At 32.2% G+C, this 19,113-nt stretch overlaps 2 protein-coding genes and 1 long non-coding RNA gene across 5 annotated transcripts; all 3 read right to left on the reverse strand.

The window, feature by feature from the left end:
• Positions 1-842: 842 nt before the first annotated feature.
• LOC112766397 (uncharacterized) lies at positions 843-3,392 on the reverse strand. 2 transcript variants are annotated; one of them, XR_011875511.1, is made up of 4 exons: positions 3,182-3,392; positions 2,636-2,820; positions 2,149-2,392; positions 843-1,069 (listed from the first exon to the last, which is right to left on the reverse strand). It is a non-coding gene; the product is annotated as an uncharacterized lncRNA (long non-coding RNA). The 2 variants fall into 2 exon arrangements; XR_003184323.3 differs by lacking the exon at positions 2,149-2,392.
• An 8,952-nt stretch (positions 3,393-12,344) lies between these two features.
• LOC112765644 (uncharacterized) lies at positions 12,345-15,564 on the reverse strand. 2 transcript variants are annotated; one of them, XM_072222185.1, is made up of 14 exons: positions 15,516-15,564; positions 15,369-15,437; positions 15,092-15,293; positions 14,849-14,935; positions 14,554-14,619; positions 14,376-14,471; positions 14,187-14,252; positions 13,619-14,102; positions 13,446-13,531; positions 13,203-13,331; positions 12,978-13,112; positions 12,730-12,842; positions 12,566-12,659; positions 12,345-12,480 (listed from the first exon to the last, which is right to left on the reverse strand). In XM_072222185.1, exons 3-10 carry the CDS (start codon positions 15,214-15,216, stop codon positions 13,232-13,234), a joined length of 1,110 nt encoding a protein of 369 aa, XP_072078286.1. In that variant the 5' UTR covers positions 15,217-15,293; positions 15,369-15,437; positions 15,516-15,564; the 3' UTR covers positions 12,345-12,480; positions 12,566-12,659; positions 12,730-12,842; positions 12,978-13,112; positions 13,203-13,231. The 2 variants fall into 2 exon arrangements, with proteins under 2 accessions (XP_072078286.1, XP_072078287.1); XM_072222186.1 differs by lacking the exon at positions 12,730-12,842.
• A 158-nt stretch (positions 15,565-15,722) lies between these two features.
• LOC140180842 (uncharacterized) lies at positions 15,723-18,018 on the reverse strand. Its single transcript, XM_072222187.1, has 4 exons — positions 17,776-18,018; positions 16,765-17,040; positions 16,149-16,651; positions 15,723-16,076 (listed from the first exon to the last, which is right to left on the reverse strand). The coding sequence occupies exons 1-3, from the start codon at positions 17,960-17,962 to the stop codon at positions 16,323-16,325; spliced, it is 792 nt and encodes a 263-aa protein (XP_072078288.1). The 5' UTR covers positions 17,963-18,018; the 3' UTR covers positions 15,723-16,076; positions 16,149-16,322.
• Positions 18,019-19,113: the final 1,095 nt, after the last annotated feature.

A 19,113-nucleotide genomic window follows, 5' to 3' on the forward strand; every position in this document is an offset into this window, starting at 1 on the left:
AAAAGAAAAAATAAAAGAGAAAACAAACTTAAAGAGATCGTGTTGAATATCTAAACAAAACTACTCCATGTACTAGTTAATATATATTTATATATAAATTATTTTTTAATTAAATAATCAATCATCAAAATAAGTAAATCTATCTTAGTAAAATAATTAAATTTATAATAAATGAATAACCTAATTTATTTATAATAGCATAATAATTTTTTTTATAAAATATCAAATATATATTTTTATATACAATGATTGATTAATAACCAATAATTTTTAGTGTATGCCTAATATTGACATCTAAATCACATTAATTTCATGAGTATGCTTCGTCATAGCCTATAGACTACAGTTAGTATAGGTCTCTATATAAATTTATGTTACAAGAAAATTTTAAATTATACCGATATACTGGTGTTTTAATAATTTTTAATCGTTGATCTTAATTATAAAAAATATATATAATATATATAATTAAAGTTAACGGTTAAAATTCTATCTTATATGACATATAATCTAATACGTTCAATCGTGCCTATATAGTAATTGCATCCTCTTGAGACTGTTACTCCTAACATGTAAAATTGACAAAAGTTACAAGAGACAAAAGCATGATCTTACCATGATATAAAAAAAAAAATGTGCTGCAAAACCAAAAATAATGAAATATCTCATTTATTAAATTTCCAAGATAACATATCAAAAAAAAAAACAAAAGGACAAGTGGCCAAGCTAAAGATATGAAGTCTAATTAACAATAAGAATTAGACAAAGACTAATTATAAGCTTATTACTGTTTTCTAATAGTAAGTATACGCTAATCTAACGGACATAAAGAAATTAAAATATCATAGTCAAAAAGTGGGAACTATTACTCATATCCATCAATCATATCATGTCTTCCAAATAAAATCAACAATATAACAGCCTGTTATTAATATGCAAACATAGTCATAGTCATAGTCATCAAGTACAAACACTTATTCTAACCATTCAGAGAGTTGTTAAAAACAAAGTAACAAACCAAACCCAGTATTCTAGCATAGCATCTTTGACCTCTCTACCAATCTTCTGCCTATAGAAGTCATAAAAAAAAATCATGATTATAAATTATAATCAGTGTATCAGTTAAGCTACATATAATTGTCTAGCTGGGGATTTAAAATAAATAAATACTAATCTAAGTATTAGCTCATGTGATTATTATCAATTTCATGTACCTCCACCTCTTGAACACAAAAAATGATAACTTCCATCACTATTCCTAATTTCTTATATTCAAATAGTTTCCGTATAATGTTGTGTTAATCCCATGCAATGGCTCTACAAGACAAATATGAGTACATAAAATATTTCTTTTATGCTAAAATCAACCTTGATCAGTAGCCATTGAGAGCATTATTGGGACAAGTACAAAATAAATCATCCTTGCATCATGGCAATTACAGAATGATATTTTCACATTCCAAATCAATGCTTTTTCAGTTTCAAAATCGTACAATTCAGCAAAAACAACTCAATAACCAAGATAACTATACCACTAATCATTAGATCACTGTTTTTTCCACTCATGAAACTGCAAACTTAATCAAACAGTTATCCTAGTATTAATTATATTCAAATCCACCTTTCTTCAGGGTATATCTTTTGAGTTTTGAATCCTTTCTACATATTCTGCACCAAATCTTGAAAATTTGCCAATCCCAAAATTTAAGATAGATTAGGTGCTCACATTTTATGTGTAGGTGAGCTACTAATCCTTGATGAGCTGATGATATTCTGGGTATTAACTCTAGCAATCTCACATATGTAACACTAAAGATTGAATGAATTATTGTCTACTGCATTACTGAAAAGATTTTTGTCAATCCAAAGACTCAGATTATGAACTGATCCTCCAATAATAATAAGTACTATGTCTCTGATGAATTAGTGATGCCCATTTTCCTAAAACAATCAAAGACAATAATTGGATTTACCTTATAATAAGAGATACTATCTAGAAGTCTCTTAGATATGAAAGCCACAAATGTAGAAAAAATCTAAATAATTAAAATACATAGTAACTAGCCGCCATATGTGAAGTGAGTTAGTAGAAGTTAGAATTCTAGGAGTAACTATAGCCAACCAGCTTTCATAATTATACATATCTACCTTATCCATTATTGTATCATAGTATCATATTGGAGCATCTCCACCTCATATTTTCACCACTCTTTGCATAAATTCCAACACACACAGAGTTTGAAAAATTCTAAAGGTATGGGATAATTTAATTTGCTTTTGTCCTTAGCTTTTTTCTTTCCATAAATTCCATTCATGTGAATCTTAGATGCCAAGTTGCTACAGTATGTACATCCTAGATATATAGAACTTCAGAGATAAACTCCAAATCCATCTGCTTCCAAACAAGCATAAAAATGGTACCTCATCAGATATATTAATTGTTCATTATCAAATATCAACAAAAAAAATATATAAAAAAAAAACAGTTATAATTATAAGTTGCTAATCCACTAACAACCCCTTCTGCATATTGCCCCAAACATATTTGAAATTCTTTTCTATCACAAGAATAATTTCAGTAAATTGATCCAATAATATTTGATGAGTCATGATGGGGGGTCTAGTTTCTGTTTACCTTGTGCTTCAGTTGTTTTTGAGCTTCAATTAATGGCTGTGGGGGACCTTGATGAGAGAGGGTTCTTGAACTGTAGGTCCTGTTTCACCAACTATCAAAGCTTGTAAATGCTCACCTCCTCCTACTTTCCCCTCTTCAAACCATCTCCAATCTAACTCCAATAACCATTGATTTTAATCTCAAATCTTATCCCAGGTTGTTGAAGTTTCAATGAGTAAATGAAACCATTAATCAGTACTACTACAGTTCACTAAGTTCTTCCAGAAAAAATCATTACTTTGTTTAGTGTTTGACAAAAAGTAAAGCTGCAAATCCATTTCTTTACTACCAACTATATCCATCATACACTTACTGAAATAAGTTCATTGAATTTGGACTGGAACAGTACATATTATATAAAATGAAGAATGATTATCATATCAGAAAGTAAGCTAAGCAAATCAACAAACAGTTGATAAGCATAATTTAGAATAGAAAATGAAAACAGTTCCAAAGCTGAAAAAAAAAGTATGAGGAATATAGAATATTGTTAGCATAGGCACATACCTGATGAGAGGTTGGTTTTGGAATGTTTTCAATGGCTAGCTAGAAAGACAGATACTACTTTGGATTATGGAAGTGCATAAGATAAGGGATAAGAAGAGCTGAAAAAAATTAAAAGAAGAAGAAAAGAATACACAACACAAACACCACAATGATCAAAAGACAAAGTACTCTCCAAGTGTGAGATTAGAGCATAAAGCACTACACCACAATAAAAATTTATATGCTATATATATATATAATAACTGATTTAATAATTAAACTTTTAAGAAAAATTTTAAGTGTATCGGAAACATTGGTGTTCCAGTTGTTTTAACCGTTGATCTGAATTATAAAAAATATATATAATATATATTAATTAAAATCAACAACAATTGGAAAACCGATGTTCTCGGTACATTTAAAATTTTTCTAAACTTTTATATATACATCATATTTTTTATTTTATTTCAATATATTATTAAAAATTAAAAATTTATTTATACACTAAATAATATTAAAAAATAATAATTGCATGCAAATAAAAATTTATAGATTTAATTTATATTAAAAGCAAAAATTTAAATTTTTTATTGTATATTTATTTTTAAAAATAATTTAAAAATCTTTTACTAATAACTTTAACCAGTACTTTTAAAATTTTTGTCAGTAAAAATCTATTAGATGTTTTAGTAGTAAATTTAAGACGCAATATAAAAATACGTTGGAGTAATAAAAATTTTAGTTTTTCTTTTATCAAAAATAAGAGACTCGAATTCGTAACTTTTTAATTGAGTATGGAGAGATTATGCTATTTGAACTATAACTTATTGGCAATAAAAAATTTAGTTATTTTATATGAAAACAATAAAAAAAATATTTTTTTTTTATAGAATAATCTATGTAGCTTGACAGATTGTAAATATGAATTAAACTAATAATTTTAATTTATATCAAAATATTTTTTAACTTATATTAAAATTAACTCAAAATTTTCCCAATACGACACGGACACCATTATCATTAGTGGGTAGGTCCCACATTCTTGTCGTTTTCTTTGACCGCTTGCTTTTCTTCTTTTTTTTTTTTTCAGTCGCTGTTTTGTATCATGGTCCATGATGGCATGATGCCATAAGATATAGTGCTACTACATCTAAATTTAATTACTTATATTAATATTAATTAAATATACTAGACTAGACAACACTAGATAGTAGAGATTTGAAGTTGGATGTTACAATTTTTTTAATTATAATAATATATGATGAGAGAAAGTATCAAGATTTTTTTGTGTGCTATTAAGTGATATATGCATTAAAAATTTATGGTGGCTCTTATAAATGAATGTTCACGAACGATGATCGTGTGGTGGGGGTTACGTTACCCTTTTCCATTTTATTATTAATAATAAAAAGGTTTAATTTAGTTTGATTGATGATACGGCTAATTTTTTTTTTATACGAGATTGATATGTGAGTTATGCTGAGTTATGGAGTATTGAGAATATATATACGATTGTGACGGTTAATTTTTTGTTTTAGTGAAAAGAAATCAGACCGTCCGATTTTATTACAAAGAGAGAGAGTGGATACACAAATCGGATTCAGGGTTTTTTGTCAGTACACAAATCGAGTCCAGAATTTTTTGTTAATAGTTTAATACACAAATTGGATCCAAAATTTTCAGTACCTCCAATTAGACGGTCCAATTTGTTTTGCACAATTCTCATACTCTGGTAAAACACCATATACTTTCATAATTTTGCTATACACCAATTCTCTCTCTATATTAAAATAAAAAGTTCTGATGATATGGCCTGCACATATTCTAATAATACTGTGTTGGTATTTGGAGTTATTTAATTTCTTCGGTTAAGATTAAGTTAGTCTAATCTTCAATATTTAGTAAGTTGGTATTTGTAGTTATTTAATTTTTTGAGTTAAAATTAAGTTAGTCTAATCTTTAATATTTAACAAGAAAGTTAAATAAGAGAACACAAGAAAAAGAAAATTTTAGTAGAAAGAATATTTTATTATTTTAATATTCATTACAAATGATTCACACACCTAAATTTTAACTCTCATTTTTATTTATAGTCATCCACATTCTTAACAAATAATTAGAACTAAATCTAATTAACGGTCTGAATTGATTATCTAAAACTTTTACTATGAATATCTATTCTACTATATTTTTCTAAATACTAATAGATATTTTATACTACTTTTTATATTTATACATTTCCACTTTTCTAAAATACTCTATGACCTTTTAAAGTCTTCTAAAATCTTTTAGGATATTCCAAAATTTTCTAAAATATTTTAGAACGTTCTAGAACTATCTAGAACATTATCAAACACTTTAAAAAATTATATAAATACTGTTAAATTTAACTTTTTAAAATTTATTGTGACATTGAGCTCAAGTCTCATTATTCTATCATTATAATTCGAAAATAGGCCAATTTTACGATATTTTTTATTTGGTGTCTAATTTTTATTTTTAAATTTAAAATTAATTATTTATTTTTTTAATAATTGAACAATAATTTTTAGACATCATAATAGACATCTAAAAAATAACGGACACTTTAAATGTTTATAAAAATAGTAATTTATTAATTACTTAACAAAATTATTTAAATTTTTAAAATATAAGATCAACGATTATCAATTATTATTTTTTATAAAATTAAATAATTACCACGTTATAAACATATAAAATAATATAATTTAAATATTAAAAATTTAGATATAGATATAAATTTATTAATAAAATCTGTAGAAGAAATAGGAAAACATAAATTTCAGATTTTTCATTATTTGTCAAAACATGCAGTCGATCGACCAACTTAATATATGATAGTGGATTTTTTCAAATTTAGTAAAATAGTAAAGTGAAAGAATAATTACTATTAATTTTATAATTTTTATAAATATATATTATTATTATTTTAATTTAAAATAATTAATTTTTTATTTTATTATTTTATTAATTTTTTTATTATAGAATATTTTAGTCTGACATTCTGGTATGTCCGAGAAGTAAAAGACCCATACCAACGTAAATCATCCCCAAGTAACGTTTTAAAGGTAAATTCTTGCTAGAAAATCAATAGAATATTTGTATAATGTGTATAATGGATCATATGAATTAAAAAATGAATATTACTCGTACTATTTAGAATAATTATTTAGGTACTAACTAAGGATAATAAATATTTTATCAATCTTTTGAATTTAGAGCTTTGATATCATGTCATGATACCACTCATCCCAAAAGTTTTAGTTGATGGAAAAAGATAACACTAATGGTTATATCTCTAATACTGAATCGGATATCCCTAAATCTTTATTGTACACATTATACAAATATTTCATTGGCTTCATATACTTTCTCTTTAAGGTATTATACCCAGATCAATTCCATTTCAAATTTTTTTAAGAATAAATTATCATTTGTATCCATGAAAGATACAAACGCTCACAAATGTATTCATATAAAAATAAAACGACAATTATATTTACGGAAGATAGCTTCTGTGTGCCAAGAATACCCTAACGGACTAATTGTGTAACCAACGTCCGAATACTCTTGGTACACAGAAGCCATCTTCTATGATTATAATTGTCATTTTATTCTTATATGGATACATTTATCAGTATCTGTATCTTTTATGAGTACAAAGTACAAACAATAATATTTTTTTAATTTAAATACATTGTATAATTTCTTTTTAGTGCAGTTTTGATAGGGAGCAATAGCGCAACAAGTTAAGTTACTTTAATGAGAAGCTCAAAAAGTCAGAAGGATGAGGTGCAAGTAACTGTGCACTATTCTCATTTTCTGACTCACTTGGGTGCCTTAAATATTCTCATACTCTCATCACACTCACGCCTTTTACACGCGCTTTACTTCATCAATCATGACTTTCATTTTTCCAATCTTAGTCATCAAAATAAAATAATTAACATTAAGGCACCACCACACTTTATAAGCATGTTTAGGAATCAATATAGAATGTTTGAGTAAAAATTTGAAAAGAAATTATAATTGAAATTGAGAATTTTAGTTTGCAAGCAAAAGTAATACTTTAACATTTATAATATTTTAATACATTTTAAGCATAAAAAATTATTTTACAATTAAAATATATCTAAACTTAAATTAATTTTTAAATAACTAATTATTTTAAAATATATGTATAAATGATCGTTATTAAAATAACACTAGTTTTCAAATGCGGTCAAACATATCAAATAGTAAATCTATTATTTATGTGTTGACATAAAAGTTAAAGTTTTAAATAATTTGAATGGATTGAACGATTACTTCACTAATTCGTTTTAGTAAATGTCAGAATTCGAATTTTATTTTATATATATAATAATTTATTGACTAATAATAAATTTTAAATAAAAATTATATTTATGATAAATTAATTTTTAATTTGTTCTAAAAAGATTACCGTATCAAAGAAAAAAGATGTTCACATAGCCTCTTCTTTTTCTGAACTTGGAACATTCTTTGGTCCCTTTCAAGTTCAACATATTTTACGGATCGGAAAAAGAAATTGTTATATTATAAATGGCATGTTAAAAGAAGGGAAGTTTCAATTGTACCGTCGTATCGTGTATCAGTAATTTTTAACCGTTGATCTTAATTATATATATTATATATATTTTTTATAATTAAGATCAACGGTTAAAATTTACTAAAACACCAATACGATAGTACACTTGAAAAATTTCCCAAAAGAAGTTGCATATTAACATGTTAATAGAAGTGAATATTGTTTATTTCGTTTATTATTTAGTAGAACCCTAACTGAAGAAAGAAGATATATATGTTTGGATTTTCTGATCAACATGTGAAGAAGCAGAAACACAAATTAAAGAGGAGAAAACTGAAGGAACCTAACGAAATTAAAGATGGTTGAAACATTGCTTTCGTGACCAAATTTCAGAGACCACATTGGCTGTTGGGGCCTTGGAGGCAAGAGTACTAAACAACTTGATCCATGTTTCGAAGCTAGATATGGTAATTAATAATTAATAATCATTTCAATTACACATAATAAAGTTCAAGTGGATTTATAGACGTCATCTCCATTAAATTAATTAGATCTTATGTTTAATTTCTCTTGCATAATAATGCTCTTCAATTAAATCTATATGAACTCATAAATAACCCAACTTAGATACCCACGAATCCTAGATACTATAATGTAAAAATCAAGTTATGAAATATATTTTACATTATCTTATATTAAATAAACTTGTATTCTTGTCTGAAAGCAATTTTTTTTAATTATGATCCAATAAAATTTACGGAAAAGCTCTGCATAGGCTTGTATGCTATACAAGTTCATTAAACAATAAGATCAAAATACGCGCTGCTTCAGGTACGTTGATTACACGCGCTATATAACATCGCGCGTATATCTAACTACCAGATTTAAAATATTTCTTTCCCTTTTCGTTTTCGTTATTTTGAGATTTCGTTCTTCTTCTTCTCCCGCGTTTACCCTCCTTCTTCTCCATTGTTCTTTTCTTCTCCTTTTCTCACTAGCATCTTCTTCGTTTAGGTTACCTTTGTCTCTCTCTGCAACTCCATCTTCGTTTTCTATTTTTGATTTGTTGTTTTTCGAAATCAAAGTTTGATCTCGTTTTGAAGATAATGGATCATTCAACCTCAGATTGTCATCTGAATGCAGGCGAAGTGGATTATGAGTCAGAATCTAACGAAGTCCCTGAGGTTTGATTTACATAGGATTAGTATGAAATTTCTTTCAGTAATTTGTATAGCATTGTGTAGTTGAAAAATTGCTGAACATTACTGTGAAAGTAACACGTTTACGTGAATCTGTCGATTCAATGTATTAGTTGTGATTAATTACCTGGAATTTGTAGCAGACGCTCGGGTGTAGATCAATTCTTGTTTGGGTGTATTTTAGCTAGAAGTGTAGGTGTATCTACACTTTACTGGTTTTTTGTTATTTTAATTTACTTGTTGTTGTTCAGCTGTATTATAACAGACATGATTAGGTGTGTTTTTAGAACTGTATTATATCTGCATGCTCTGTATTTACAGTTTATGGCTTTAAAAGTCATTCTGTAGTTGAGTTGTTGCGGTTAGGGTGTATCGTATTAGACCTGATTGGGTGTATTTGAATCATATCTATGGGTGTATTTACAGTTCTGACACGGTGTATTTTGCAGCCTCTCTCAGTTGTTGATGACGAGCTTGTTCCAAAGGTTGGAATGACCTTTACTACCCTTGAAGATGCTGGAAAATTTTACAGGAACTACGCCAAGGCTGCAGGTTTCTCTACAAGAGTTCGGTGCACAAATAGGAAGGGAAACGAGATTAAGAACCAACTGATTACATGTAGCAGAGAGGGAAAATGGAAATCTAAAATATCTCCGACCGAGAAGACCAATCCGACAGCTGGTCTAAACTGTCCTGCAAGAATTTATATACACACATTGAAGGATGTCGGTGCTTGGATCATTTCAAAGGTTGTGCTGGATCATTCACACCCCTGCTGTCCAAGCAAAGCAGAGATGCTCAAACAGCACAGGGAACTAAGCATGTCCATTCGTCGTACGATAGAGAATAACGAGGAGGCCGGTATCAGACCAAGCAAAACCTACCAATCATTTGTTGCGGCTGCCGGGGGTCACCGCGAGTTAAATTTTATCGAAAAGGACGTGAGGAATTACATTACCAGGGAAGTGCGGAATGTTTCCGAACAAGAAGATGCAAAGGAATTCGGAAAATATTTCTTAAGAATGAAAGAGAAGAATCCGAATTTCTTTTTTGAGCTCCAACTCGAAGAGGATCAATCGATTAAGCTGGCTTTTTGGGCCGATGCAAGAAGCAGAGCCGCCTTTGAGTATTTCGGAGACGTCATTTCATTCGACACCACCTACAATACAAACAGGTAACAAACTGTCCCTGTTTATGATGCCAAATTAATTTATTTTTACGAATCCGCAGTAGAGGTGTATATTGGCTGTTTCATTGGGTGTATGCGAAGCATTTGTTAGGGTGTAGCTAATGATTTTGCATTCTGGACCATGGTAATTTGTTTCAGGTATAATTTGGTCTGTGTTTCTTTTGTCGGGGTGAATCACCACGGTCAATCAACACTTCTCGGATGCTCTTTGATGAAGAACGAAGAAATTGAATCATTCAAATGGTTATTTCAAAGCTGGCTTCGTTGCATGGGAGGAAACGCTCCGAAAGGGTTTCTCACCGATCAGTGCGCATCCATGAAAAGGGCTTTAGAGGCCTGTATGCCAACAACAGTTCACCGCTGGTGCATTTGGCACATCATGAAGAAGATTCCAAGCAAATTAAACGGGTACAAGGGACATGCCGATATCGAACAAGAAATGAGCCAAGTTGTTTGGAACTCTCACAGCAAAGACTCATTCGATAGGAATTGGAACGATTTTCTGCTGAATTTTGGTCTTGGGGACAACAAGTGGCTTTCAGGTAATGTCTTTTTAAAATCTGCATCAGAGGTGTAAATTGCATGTTTTCTCGGGTGTATTTATAGACTGTCTTTGGGTGTATTATGCAGATCTGTACGAAGACCGTCACATATGGGTTCCTATCTATCTGGATCACCATTTCTGGGCAGGGATGAGAAGCACACAAAGGAGCGAGAGCATGCATTCATTTTTTAACAAGTATATCACCCGGAACAGCTCGCTTATTCAGTTCGTCAAACAATACGATAATTGCCTCGGAAGCAGGGAGCAAGCAGAGAGAGAATCAGATGCTGCAGATTTTCATACGGTCATACCGTGTGCAACCAAATCCTGCATTGAAGCTCAGTTTCAAGATGCGTACACTCACGCAAAGTTTAGGGAAGTCCAAGTGCAATTCAGAGGAAAGGTGAATTGCATCACCAGACTGAAGAATTCTGCTCTAGGCTATTTAGTATACGAAGTCGGAGAACAAGTTTCCAGCTCAATATTCAACAAGTTCGTGGTTACTTACGACTCGGTTGCAGCCGAGGTAAAATGCCATTGCTTATTATTCGAGTCGAGAGGGATACTGTGCCGTCACGCACTAAGCGTGTTAAGCTTCGAACAAGTAAGCCAAGTGTCACCGAGATACATACTGGAACGATGGAGCAAGAAGGTAAAGAGGCGACACACACACATCAAGAGCAGCCACGACGAGCCACTAATGGAGCCAAGAAGCAAGAGGTTCGACCAATTGGTTTTTCGTTCGCAAAATATATGCGAATTTGCCTCCGAATCGGAGGAGCTGACTGCAATTCTGCACCGTGCGTACGATAACGTCATGGCCGAGATGGAAGCATTAAAAGCCAAAAGGAAGGGGACATCTTCTTTATCCCACGAAGACGCCAACTTGGAATCCGTTAACGAGCTTCAAAGCCCGCCAAGGATTCGAACAAGAGGACGTCCAAAAAACAGGCTAGGTTCAAAGCTGGAGAAACAGATCGCAAATGCCACAAAGAAGAAGAAGACGAAAGTTTTAAGCGAGGTAAAAGTAATGTTCTTTAAATTTGTGGCGATTGAGTTTATTTTTCTCGTTAATAGTTTAGGTAATGTGTGTGTGTTATATTTCAGATAAACCTGTTTGATGCTGCATCAGCGGCGCATTCAAATTGCAGCCAATATCAAGGACACGTTATGAGTTATCAGTTCAGGGTACCAGCAGCAGGGGATAACTCGTTGGGTGTATAGTTTTACAGAATATGGGTGTAAAAGCACCGTTATTTTGGGTGTATTTTCGTTAATTCACAATTTAGATATAGACACATATATAGATATATATAAAACAAAAGCTGTAAAAATTCTCAGGTTATGGGTTTATATTTGATTTGATGTTTTTCTTCATATTTTAGTACATGTAATTCATACATTTTGAATACAGCGCAGACAGTTTGGGTGTATATTTAATACAACCTTGGGTGTATTATTAGACTTGCGTTGGGTGTAGCAGTTTATAATTTGTGTTTTTTCCTTCATATTTTACCACCTGTAATACAGCTTTTGAATACATCACAGACAGTTTACCAGCACAGATAGTTTAACTATGGGAAAAAATATACATGGCAAATATTTACATCATTTGTTCAATTTACAAACTACCAAGCAGTTGGATTACCCAGTTTCTATATCAGCAGAATTAATCTGACAAAACGGACTTAATAATATAGAGGATGGCTTCGACAGCCTTATAGCACTACTCTCTCTAATTGCCTGATCTCTCTGTGTATTCATCTCACTGAATAGTATCCGGGATGCGTACTCCACTCTATAGTGGTCCACCTCCTCCTACAATAAAAAAGTATATTCTGTTTAAACAGCAATATTAATTCAGTAAAGTAATACAGAGTTATATGGTTTTAAAGACAGTTACCTGTGGCCAATTATCCCATTGATACTTCCCCTTTTTGATGTTTTCCGGCTCAATTATCTCCATCCACTTCATAACGTACACAGCGCAGTCATAGCTGAAAACAAAGAAAATAAATTACAAATCTCATTTACAAAAGTTTAATGTTCAGAGTCACAAATTTATACCTTGTTTTTTGGCCTGATATTTTAACATATGGTGATTTAATTTCCTTCTCCCTCTCCCCTTTTTGAAGAGGTCCCCCGCCGGCATATGTTATCAATCTTGAAAATACGTATCCCTTAAATACGAAAACAAATCAGTAATACACCCGAATGAATGGACAAGATACACCCAACTGAATGGACAATATACACCCATCACAACTAACGAAATAGACCTATCTATTAAAGTAAAGAAGATAGAGGCAACTTACAGTGAATTTATTAATGGTCTTTCTCTCATCAGTGGGAGCTATTTTGTGTAGCGGGTCAAGTATTTGACATTTCCGCTTTCTTGTATTTATCAGCCATAACCACCAATGCCCGGCGTAGCAGACAGGGGCAAAAATCTGAAGGATTCCCACACATGAACAGTGTGTTATTTTATTTTGCAAATAAGTAAATAAGGGTAGTAACAAATTTAGCAAACGAAAACTTACATATGGGTGCGAAGTCAATTTTTTTCTATCTATGAAGGGAATGAAACTCGGGTAGGCTTCCACCCTGAATTCCCTTTTCGTTTTTGGTGATACGAATTCCCCGTTTGGGTGATCCGAAAGCGCCATGCACTGCAAGAATGGGAAACGAGAAATGAAATACTAAACTTACACCCAATGGAACGTGACAAATACACCCAAATCAATACAGAAAATACACCCGAAGTTCGTAGAAGTAACACTTACCACAATATCGGGGGGAGACAGTATATTTGTTCTTGAAATCTCTTTTCATTTTTGTTGTTGAGGATGAGGCAGATGGCAGATACAATCTAGAAATATATGCCGAAATCAATTTTACATTAATAAGCATTGTAATTGACTTTGGTGTAAAAACAGTAATCTTATTCTAATATTACCTGAGATTCTATATCACTTTTTGCCTGGAGGGAAGCAAGGTGCATTCTCATCAAAATGTATTCTCCTTGGCCAATCAGAGTGCACATCTCCTCATACTCGTTAGTATTGCCATCTGCATCTTCCTTCAGTCTCGTCCCCCAGATGTAGCACTTTTGTTTCATATCATCCGTAATCTGATATAATCCCCGAGGAGTTTCAAACTTTGCAGAACTTTCTCCCCCAGTCTCCCTCTGAATTTGTGGACTTGTGTTTTTTCCCTTCGTCGCGCTGCTTGCTATTCTTTGGACCAAACTGTCCAATTGTTCTATCAAATTCGCAGCTTCTGGAGATTTTTCCCTTTCTGTCTCCTGCGTTGACGCCCCCTCCTGGCTTGAATCAGTCAATCCAAGGCTGAATGATGGCACCCCTGGATCTGTTTTAGGAACATAGGAAGCTGTCCGTGCCATCATCAACAGGGCAGCAGCGTCTTCTGCGTCTGGATGACTGCGTCATCATGTATAAGAATAAGAATAAGAATAAGAATATACAGATGATAAGCAAAGATTGATTTTAGTCTGATGAACTTACACTTTAGTTGGAGCTGGGGGAACCGTGGGTGTGGTCTCTTGAAGTTGTTTGGGGGTTTCAGGAGTGCTGCACAGTTACAAAAAATTAATCACGGCGTAAAAGAAACTAATCAGGAACAATATACACCCAAACTGTTAGCTAATATACACCCAAACTCCAAACAAATATACACTCAATACTATTTCTTACGTTTCTGTAGTCCCTTCAATCTGTAGCATAGGGGTTGGTTCAAAATCTGTCTCTGTGGTTGTTTGGGATGCCGGCACAAAAACCTGAATCGGGACTCTAAACAAGAAGAAAAATGAAAGGTTAACAACGCCTTTGAAAATAATAAGGTTATAAGGCTGAATATTATTGTAAAACTCACATTGCAAGCGCTTCGGACGGTGTCTGTTCCCTCACAACAATCATATTCGAATCAGACGGACTCAACCTAAAATACACCCAAAGAAATTCAAGAAATACACCCGAACAATTCAAAAAGAAGACATGCTTTGTTTTTTTGAGAACTTACATACTTGCAGTTTTTGCTTTTTTTTCCTGCCTTTTTTTCTTGAATAAAATAATAAAGGGCTTTTTTTTCTAAAAAAAAATATATACAGAATTAGAAGTAGAAGGGTAATAGAAGAACAAAAGTAACGGTTATTTGAAAGAGAAATTACATGCTCTGTGACGGCTGGTTTACACTACTCTGTTCTGTGTTTCCTTGAGAGGAAGGAGCATCAGTTCCCAAGTTCACAGCCGGTATTCTAAGACAGATTTGATCCAAGCAACACAACAAAGTTAATATTCCAACTTATTAGACAACATACACCCAACTTGATCCACTCAATACACCCAAATGGTACCACAAGACACACCCAATTCATGATAACAAGATTTTATTAAATAATAAAGCTTCTTACGTTTCAGACGACACATAGCGACCTTCTGTCGATCGCAGGTCAGGTTGGTTCTCGCTGCGAAACAAGAAACAATTATTAGCATACAAAACACAACAAAATATGAAATAGACAGCCCAGCAAGACATACCCCTCTGCAGCAGATTTATCAACGTTTTGCCCTAGCCATTCATCCAGTTCGTCACTTGATATTTCATATGTCTCACTACATTCATAAAAGAAGATGTTAACAAAAATAATTACGACGATAGACGGTAATATAGCTTATGAGGTACTGTACCCGTCAAAGTATTGGTCTTCTTTAGGAGGTGAATCCTCCACGAGAACTTTTTTCTTTTTTGGTTGTGTTCTGGGTGGAAAAAAAAGAGTACCAATCAGAAATAAAAAATTAATTTTATCACAGAATATTATGCAAAGAAGTGCTTACTTTTTTGGTGTTGTTTTTGTTTTTTTCTTCTCCTTCTCCTTCTCTGCAGGTGATGATTCTTCACTCCTATAAGTTAATAACAGACACTTCAGTTAATACACGAAATCTTTATAATGAAGCCAAAAGAAAGGAGTAATAATTTCAGGACATTACTCATCACTTTGTTCAGATTCAGATTCTGAATCAGAATCTGGCTTCTCTTGCCTCTGCTTTCTTTTTCTGGAGTCCATTCTGGAAGGCAAACAGTGATTATTTAGAACATATTAAAATACACCCAACGTGATCAACAAGATACACCCAACTCGAAAAAGAAATTACACCCAAGTATGGTACTTACTTTTTCCCCTTTTTGATGGGGTGTTTTCTTGCTGAATCCTCCGAGTCTTGTTGAGTCTCAGACTCAGAGGTAGAAGTGTCACTGTCAGTAGCTGTTTCTGTCTCCGAAGACGATGTTGGACTCGCCTTCCTTTTTTTTGTTTTTTTGATTTCTTGTTTTTTTTCTTTTTTTTCTTTTTCTTTCATTTTTTCTCTTGCTCTTGTCTCCGCCATCTTCACAATCCCCTGAAACATGAGATATTTTAGCTAGCAGCATTCAGATAAATAAAATACAAGCAACATATTATGTTTACTTACCAAAATTTCTTCTTTTTCTGCAGTCATTCTTTCCACCAACTTCTCCTTAGTCCAGTTGGCAATCCAAGGCTTTGGTGGTCTTTCGGCCCTCTTCTTGCCTTTGTTTTCAGAAAGATGAAAGTATATTATCATGAGGGCAAAGAGGCAGCCATCAATTGCCTTCTTCTTCTTATCCTAGTAGTCTGTGATGCCTTTGATCAAGAAGGTCAAAACATGCGCCCCCCAGTTTCTCTCCGATATGCCGTCCATCTTAAAAATTGGGGCGAGGTGCACGGGCGATATTTTGTTTATCGTCGTTGGCAAAAGGAACGCCATCTGTATGTAGAGGATGAATATCCTCTTGAACATCAGGCGTTCCTCTTCGCTGCCAACGTCGATTTCCATCATTTCATCGGTAAGACTTTTGAGGGTCTTACCCTGGAATCTTCTATAAATTATTTTGTCATCATCAGAAAGTTGCTTATAAAGTTGCTTATACTCAACTTTCTCAGGAAACAGATTTCCTACAAAAAAGAAAACAACAAAGTATCAAAATCGGTTCAAAAACACCCAAGCATCAACCTTAAATACACCCAAGCATGAACTTAATATACACCTATAATTTTGAGCTAGTTACCTGTTGCATTGATGCCAAGCGCATCACCTATTGTCTTTGGTGTTATTTGGAAAGAACCATATCCTGTCTTCAGTTTGTTCTCCCCAAGTTTGAAGTTGTTTGCCAGTTCCCTTAAGAGTTGGTGATCCACCCTAAGAGGTGGGACGTGCATCAACCCACCAAATCCGAGATCCCTGACAATTGCCTTCTTCTCCTCAGCCATGTTTCTGAACTTATCACTCAGGAGATGTGTGGCACACTTAAGGTCTTTCGTTTGGTTTCTTGCTGCCATTTTGTCTGAAACAAAAAATACACACAAATATACTCCCATTAGTAACAGTAAGATACACCCATATGTAAGAATCAGATACACCCATTGATAACAGTGAGATACACCCATTGAAATTATTCAGATACATTCATATATATCAGTCAGATATCAGTCAAACATGTTTCAATATCAAGCAACATTACAAGGTCTAATAACAGTAAGATACACCCATATGTAAGAATCCGATACACTCATTGTTAACAGGGAGATACACCCATAGATATTATTCATATAAATCCATATATATCAGTCAGTTATCACTCAAACATGCTTCAATATCAAATTAATTCAGATATCAGTAAGATACACGCATATATGAGTCAGATACACCCATTGATAAGAGTAAGATACACCCATATGTAAGAATCAGATACACCCATTGATAACAGTGAGATACACCCATTGAAATTATTCAGATACATTCATATATATCAGTGAGATATCACTCAAACATGCATCAATATCAAGTCACATTACAAGTTCAAACAGTATACAACCCCCAATCTACGGAATAAAGCCCCAAAAATCAACAACAGTAGCAAGAGAACTTAGAACAAGAATGTAGAACGACGTAGAACTTAGAAGAATGACGTAGAACTTAGAACAGTGTGACAAAGAAGCAAGAATAATAGCACAGTAAACCCTAGAGAAGAACGACGTAGAAGAAAACTAAAATTGGGAGGTTTTCTTGATGAACTTACGTTGAGTGTATTTGCTTCGTTTTCTCTTCAGATTCTTCACGGAGAGTTTGATGTTGTTTTGATGGAGGTTTCGAACAACGATTTGTATATTTTGAACTTTGATTTTTGCTCGAAATTGGGAGCGTTTCCTTGGTTTCGAAGCGTTTTGAGAAGTGGAAGAAGTGGAGGAAGTGGAAGAGTCTGCCATACGTAACTGTTTGTGTTGAGCGCGTGATTTTGACGCGCCATGTTATGCTTCCTTATACGCGTGTCTTCGATTTGGGCTGGGCCAACTTGGATGCTTGGATACTTGTATGTGTAGCAGGCCCGTAAAATTTAAAATTTAGAAAATGTATAGGATACTAATATATTATCTGTTAATTTATTGTTAATAATAATTAATTATTATATTTTAAATACATATATAAAAAGATACGTTCAAAAAATATATCTGTAAAAATTTTTTATTAAACACAGTTATACAAAATATTTTTATGAGATACATCTAAAAAGATATTTTTATTAAATACAATTATAAATAAAAATTGACAGAAATTGACAGAAATACTGTTGATAATGTAGCGGAACGTAAAATTTATGGGAGCTACTCAAATGAAGATGCAAAAAACATCTTTTTATGAAGATGCTTTGTATAAAAATGTGATTTATTGATTTGGCCACACTTCAAATAAAAACAACACTTTTATAACATATCAAAATCTAACCCTACACTCTATCATCTAAGGGTCAAAAAGAAAAATCATCACATGAAGATAATTATAATATCTTCATGGGAGTACCCACCAAAATTTATTTATTGAAGTTGTGGCCGTAAGTGGATCCTTCATTCTACAGCTATGATTGGGAAGTAGGACCCACATAGGGGGTGTTTGGTACTTGGAATTTGATTGCTCTAAATTAAGATTTCCAAACTTTTAAGCCTTCAAGAGTCCCTATGCACTTTATTATATTAAAGGGGGGAAAGGTGATGCTTCCTGGTTCTGAATTCTGATCTAGTTAATATAGAACTCCAAAGATTTTGATACTCATAAAAATAAAAATATTATTTATTTTAGTTTTTAAAATATTTTGAATTACATATTTTAGTCTTCAATTAAAATTAATTAGTTCATTAATTCTAACAGTTAATTCTATACAAAATATAAATTAATTTCTAGACAAATTATAGTCGATTTAGTTCTCAAGATATTCATTGTTAAACAAATTAGTTTAAAAAATTATACATTATGAGGCGAATTAGTTTTTAAAAATATTTATTATCAAAAAATTAGATTATCATAAACATGAAAAAAAATTAAGCTAAAATGTCTATTTTTGTTAATAGAAAATACTAAACTG

Source organism: Arachis hypogaea, chromosome 17, assembly GCF_003086295.3.
Source record: "Arachis hypogaea cultivar Tifrunner chromosome 17, arahy.Tifrunner.gnm2.J5K5, whole genome shotgun sequence".
Lineage (NCBI taxonomy): Eukaryota > Viridiplantae > Streptophyta > Magnoliopsida > Fabales > Fabaceae > Arachis > Arachis hypogaea.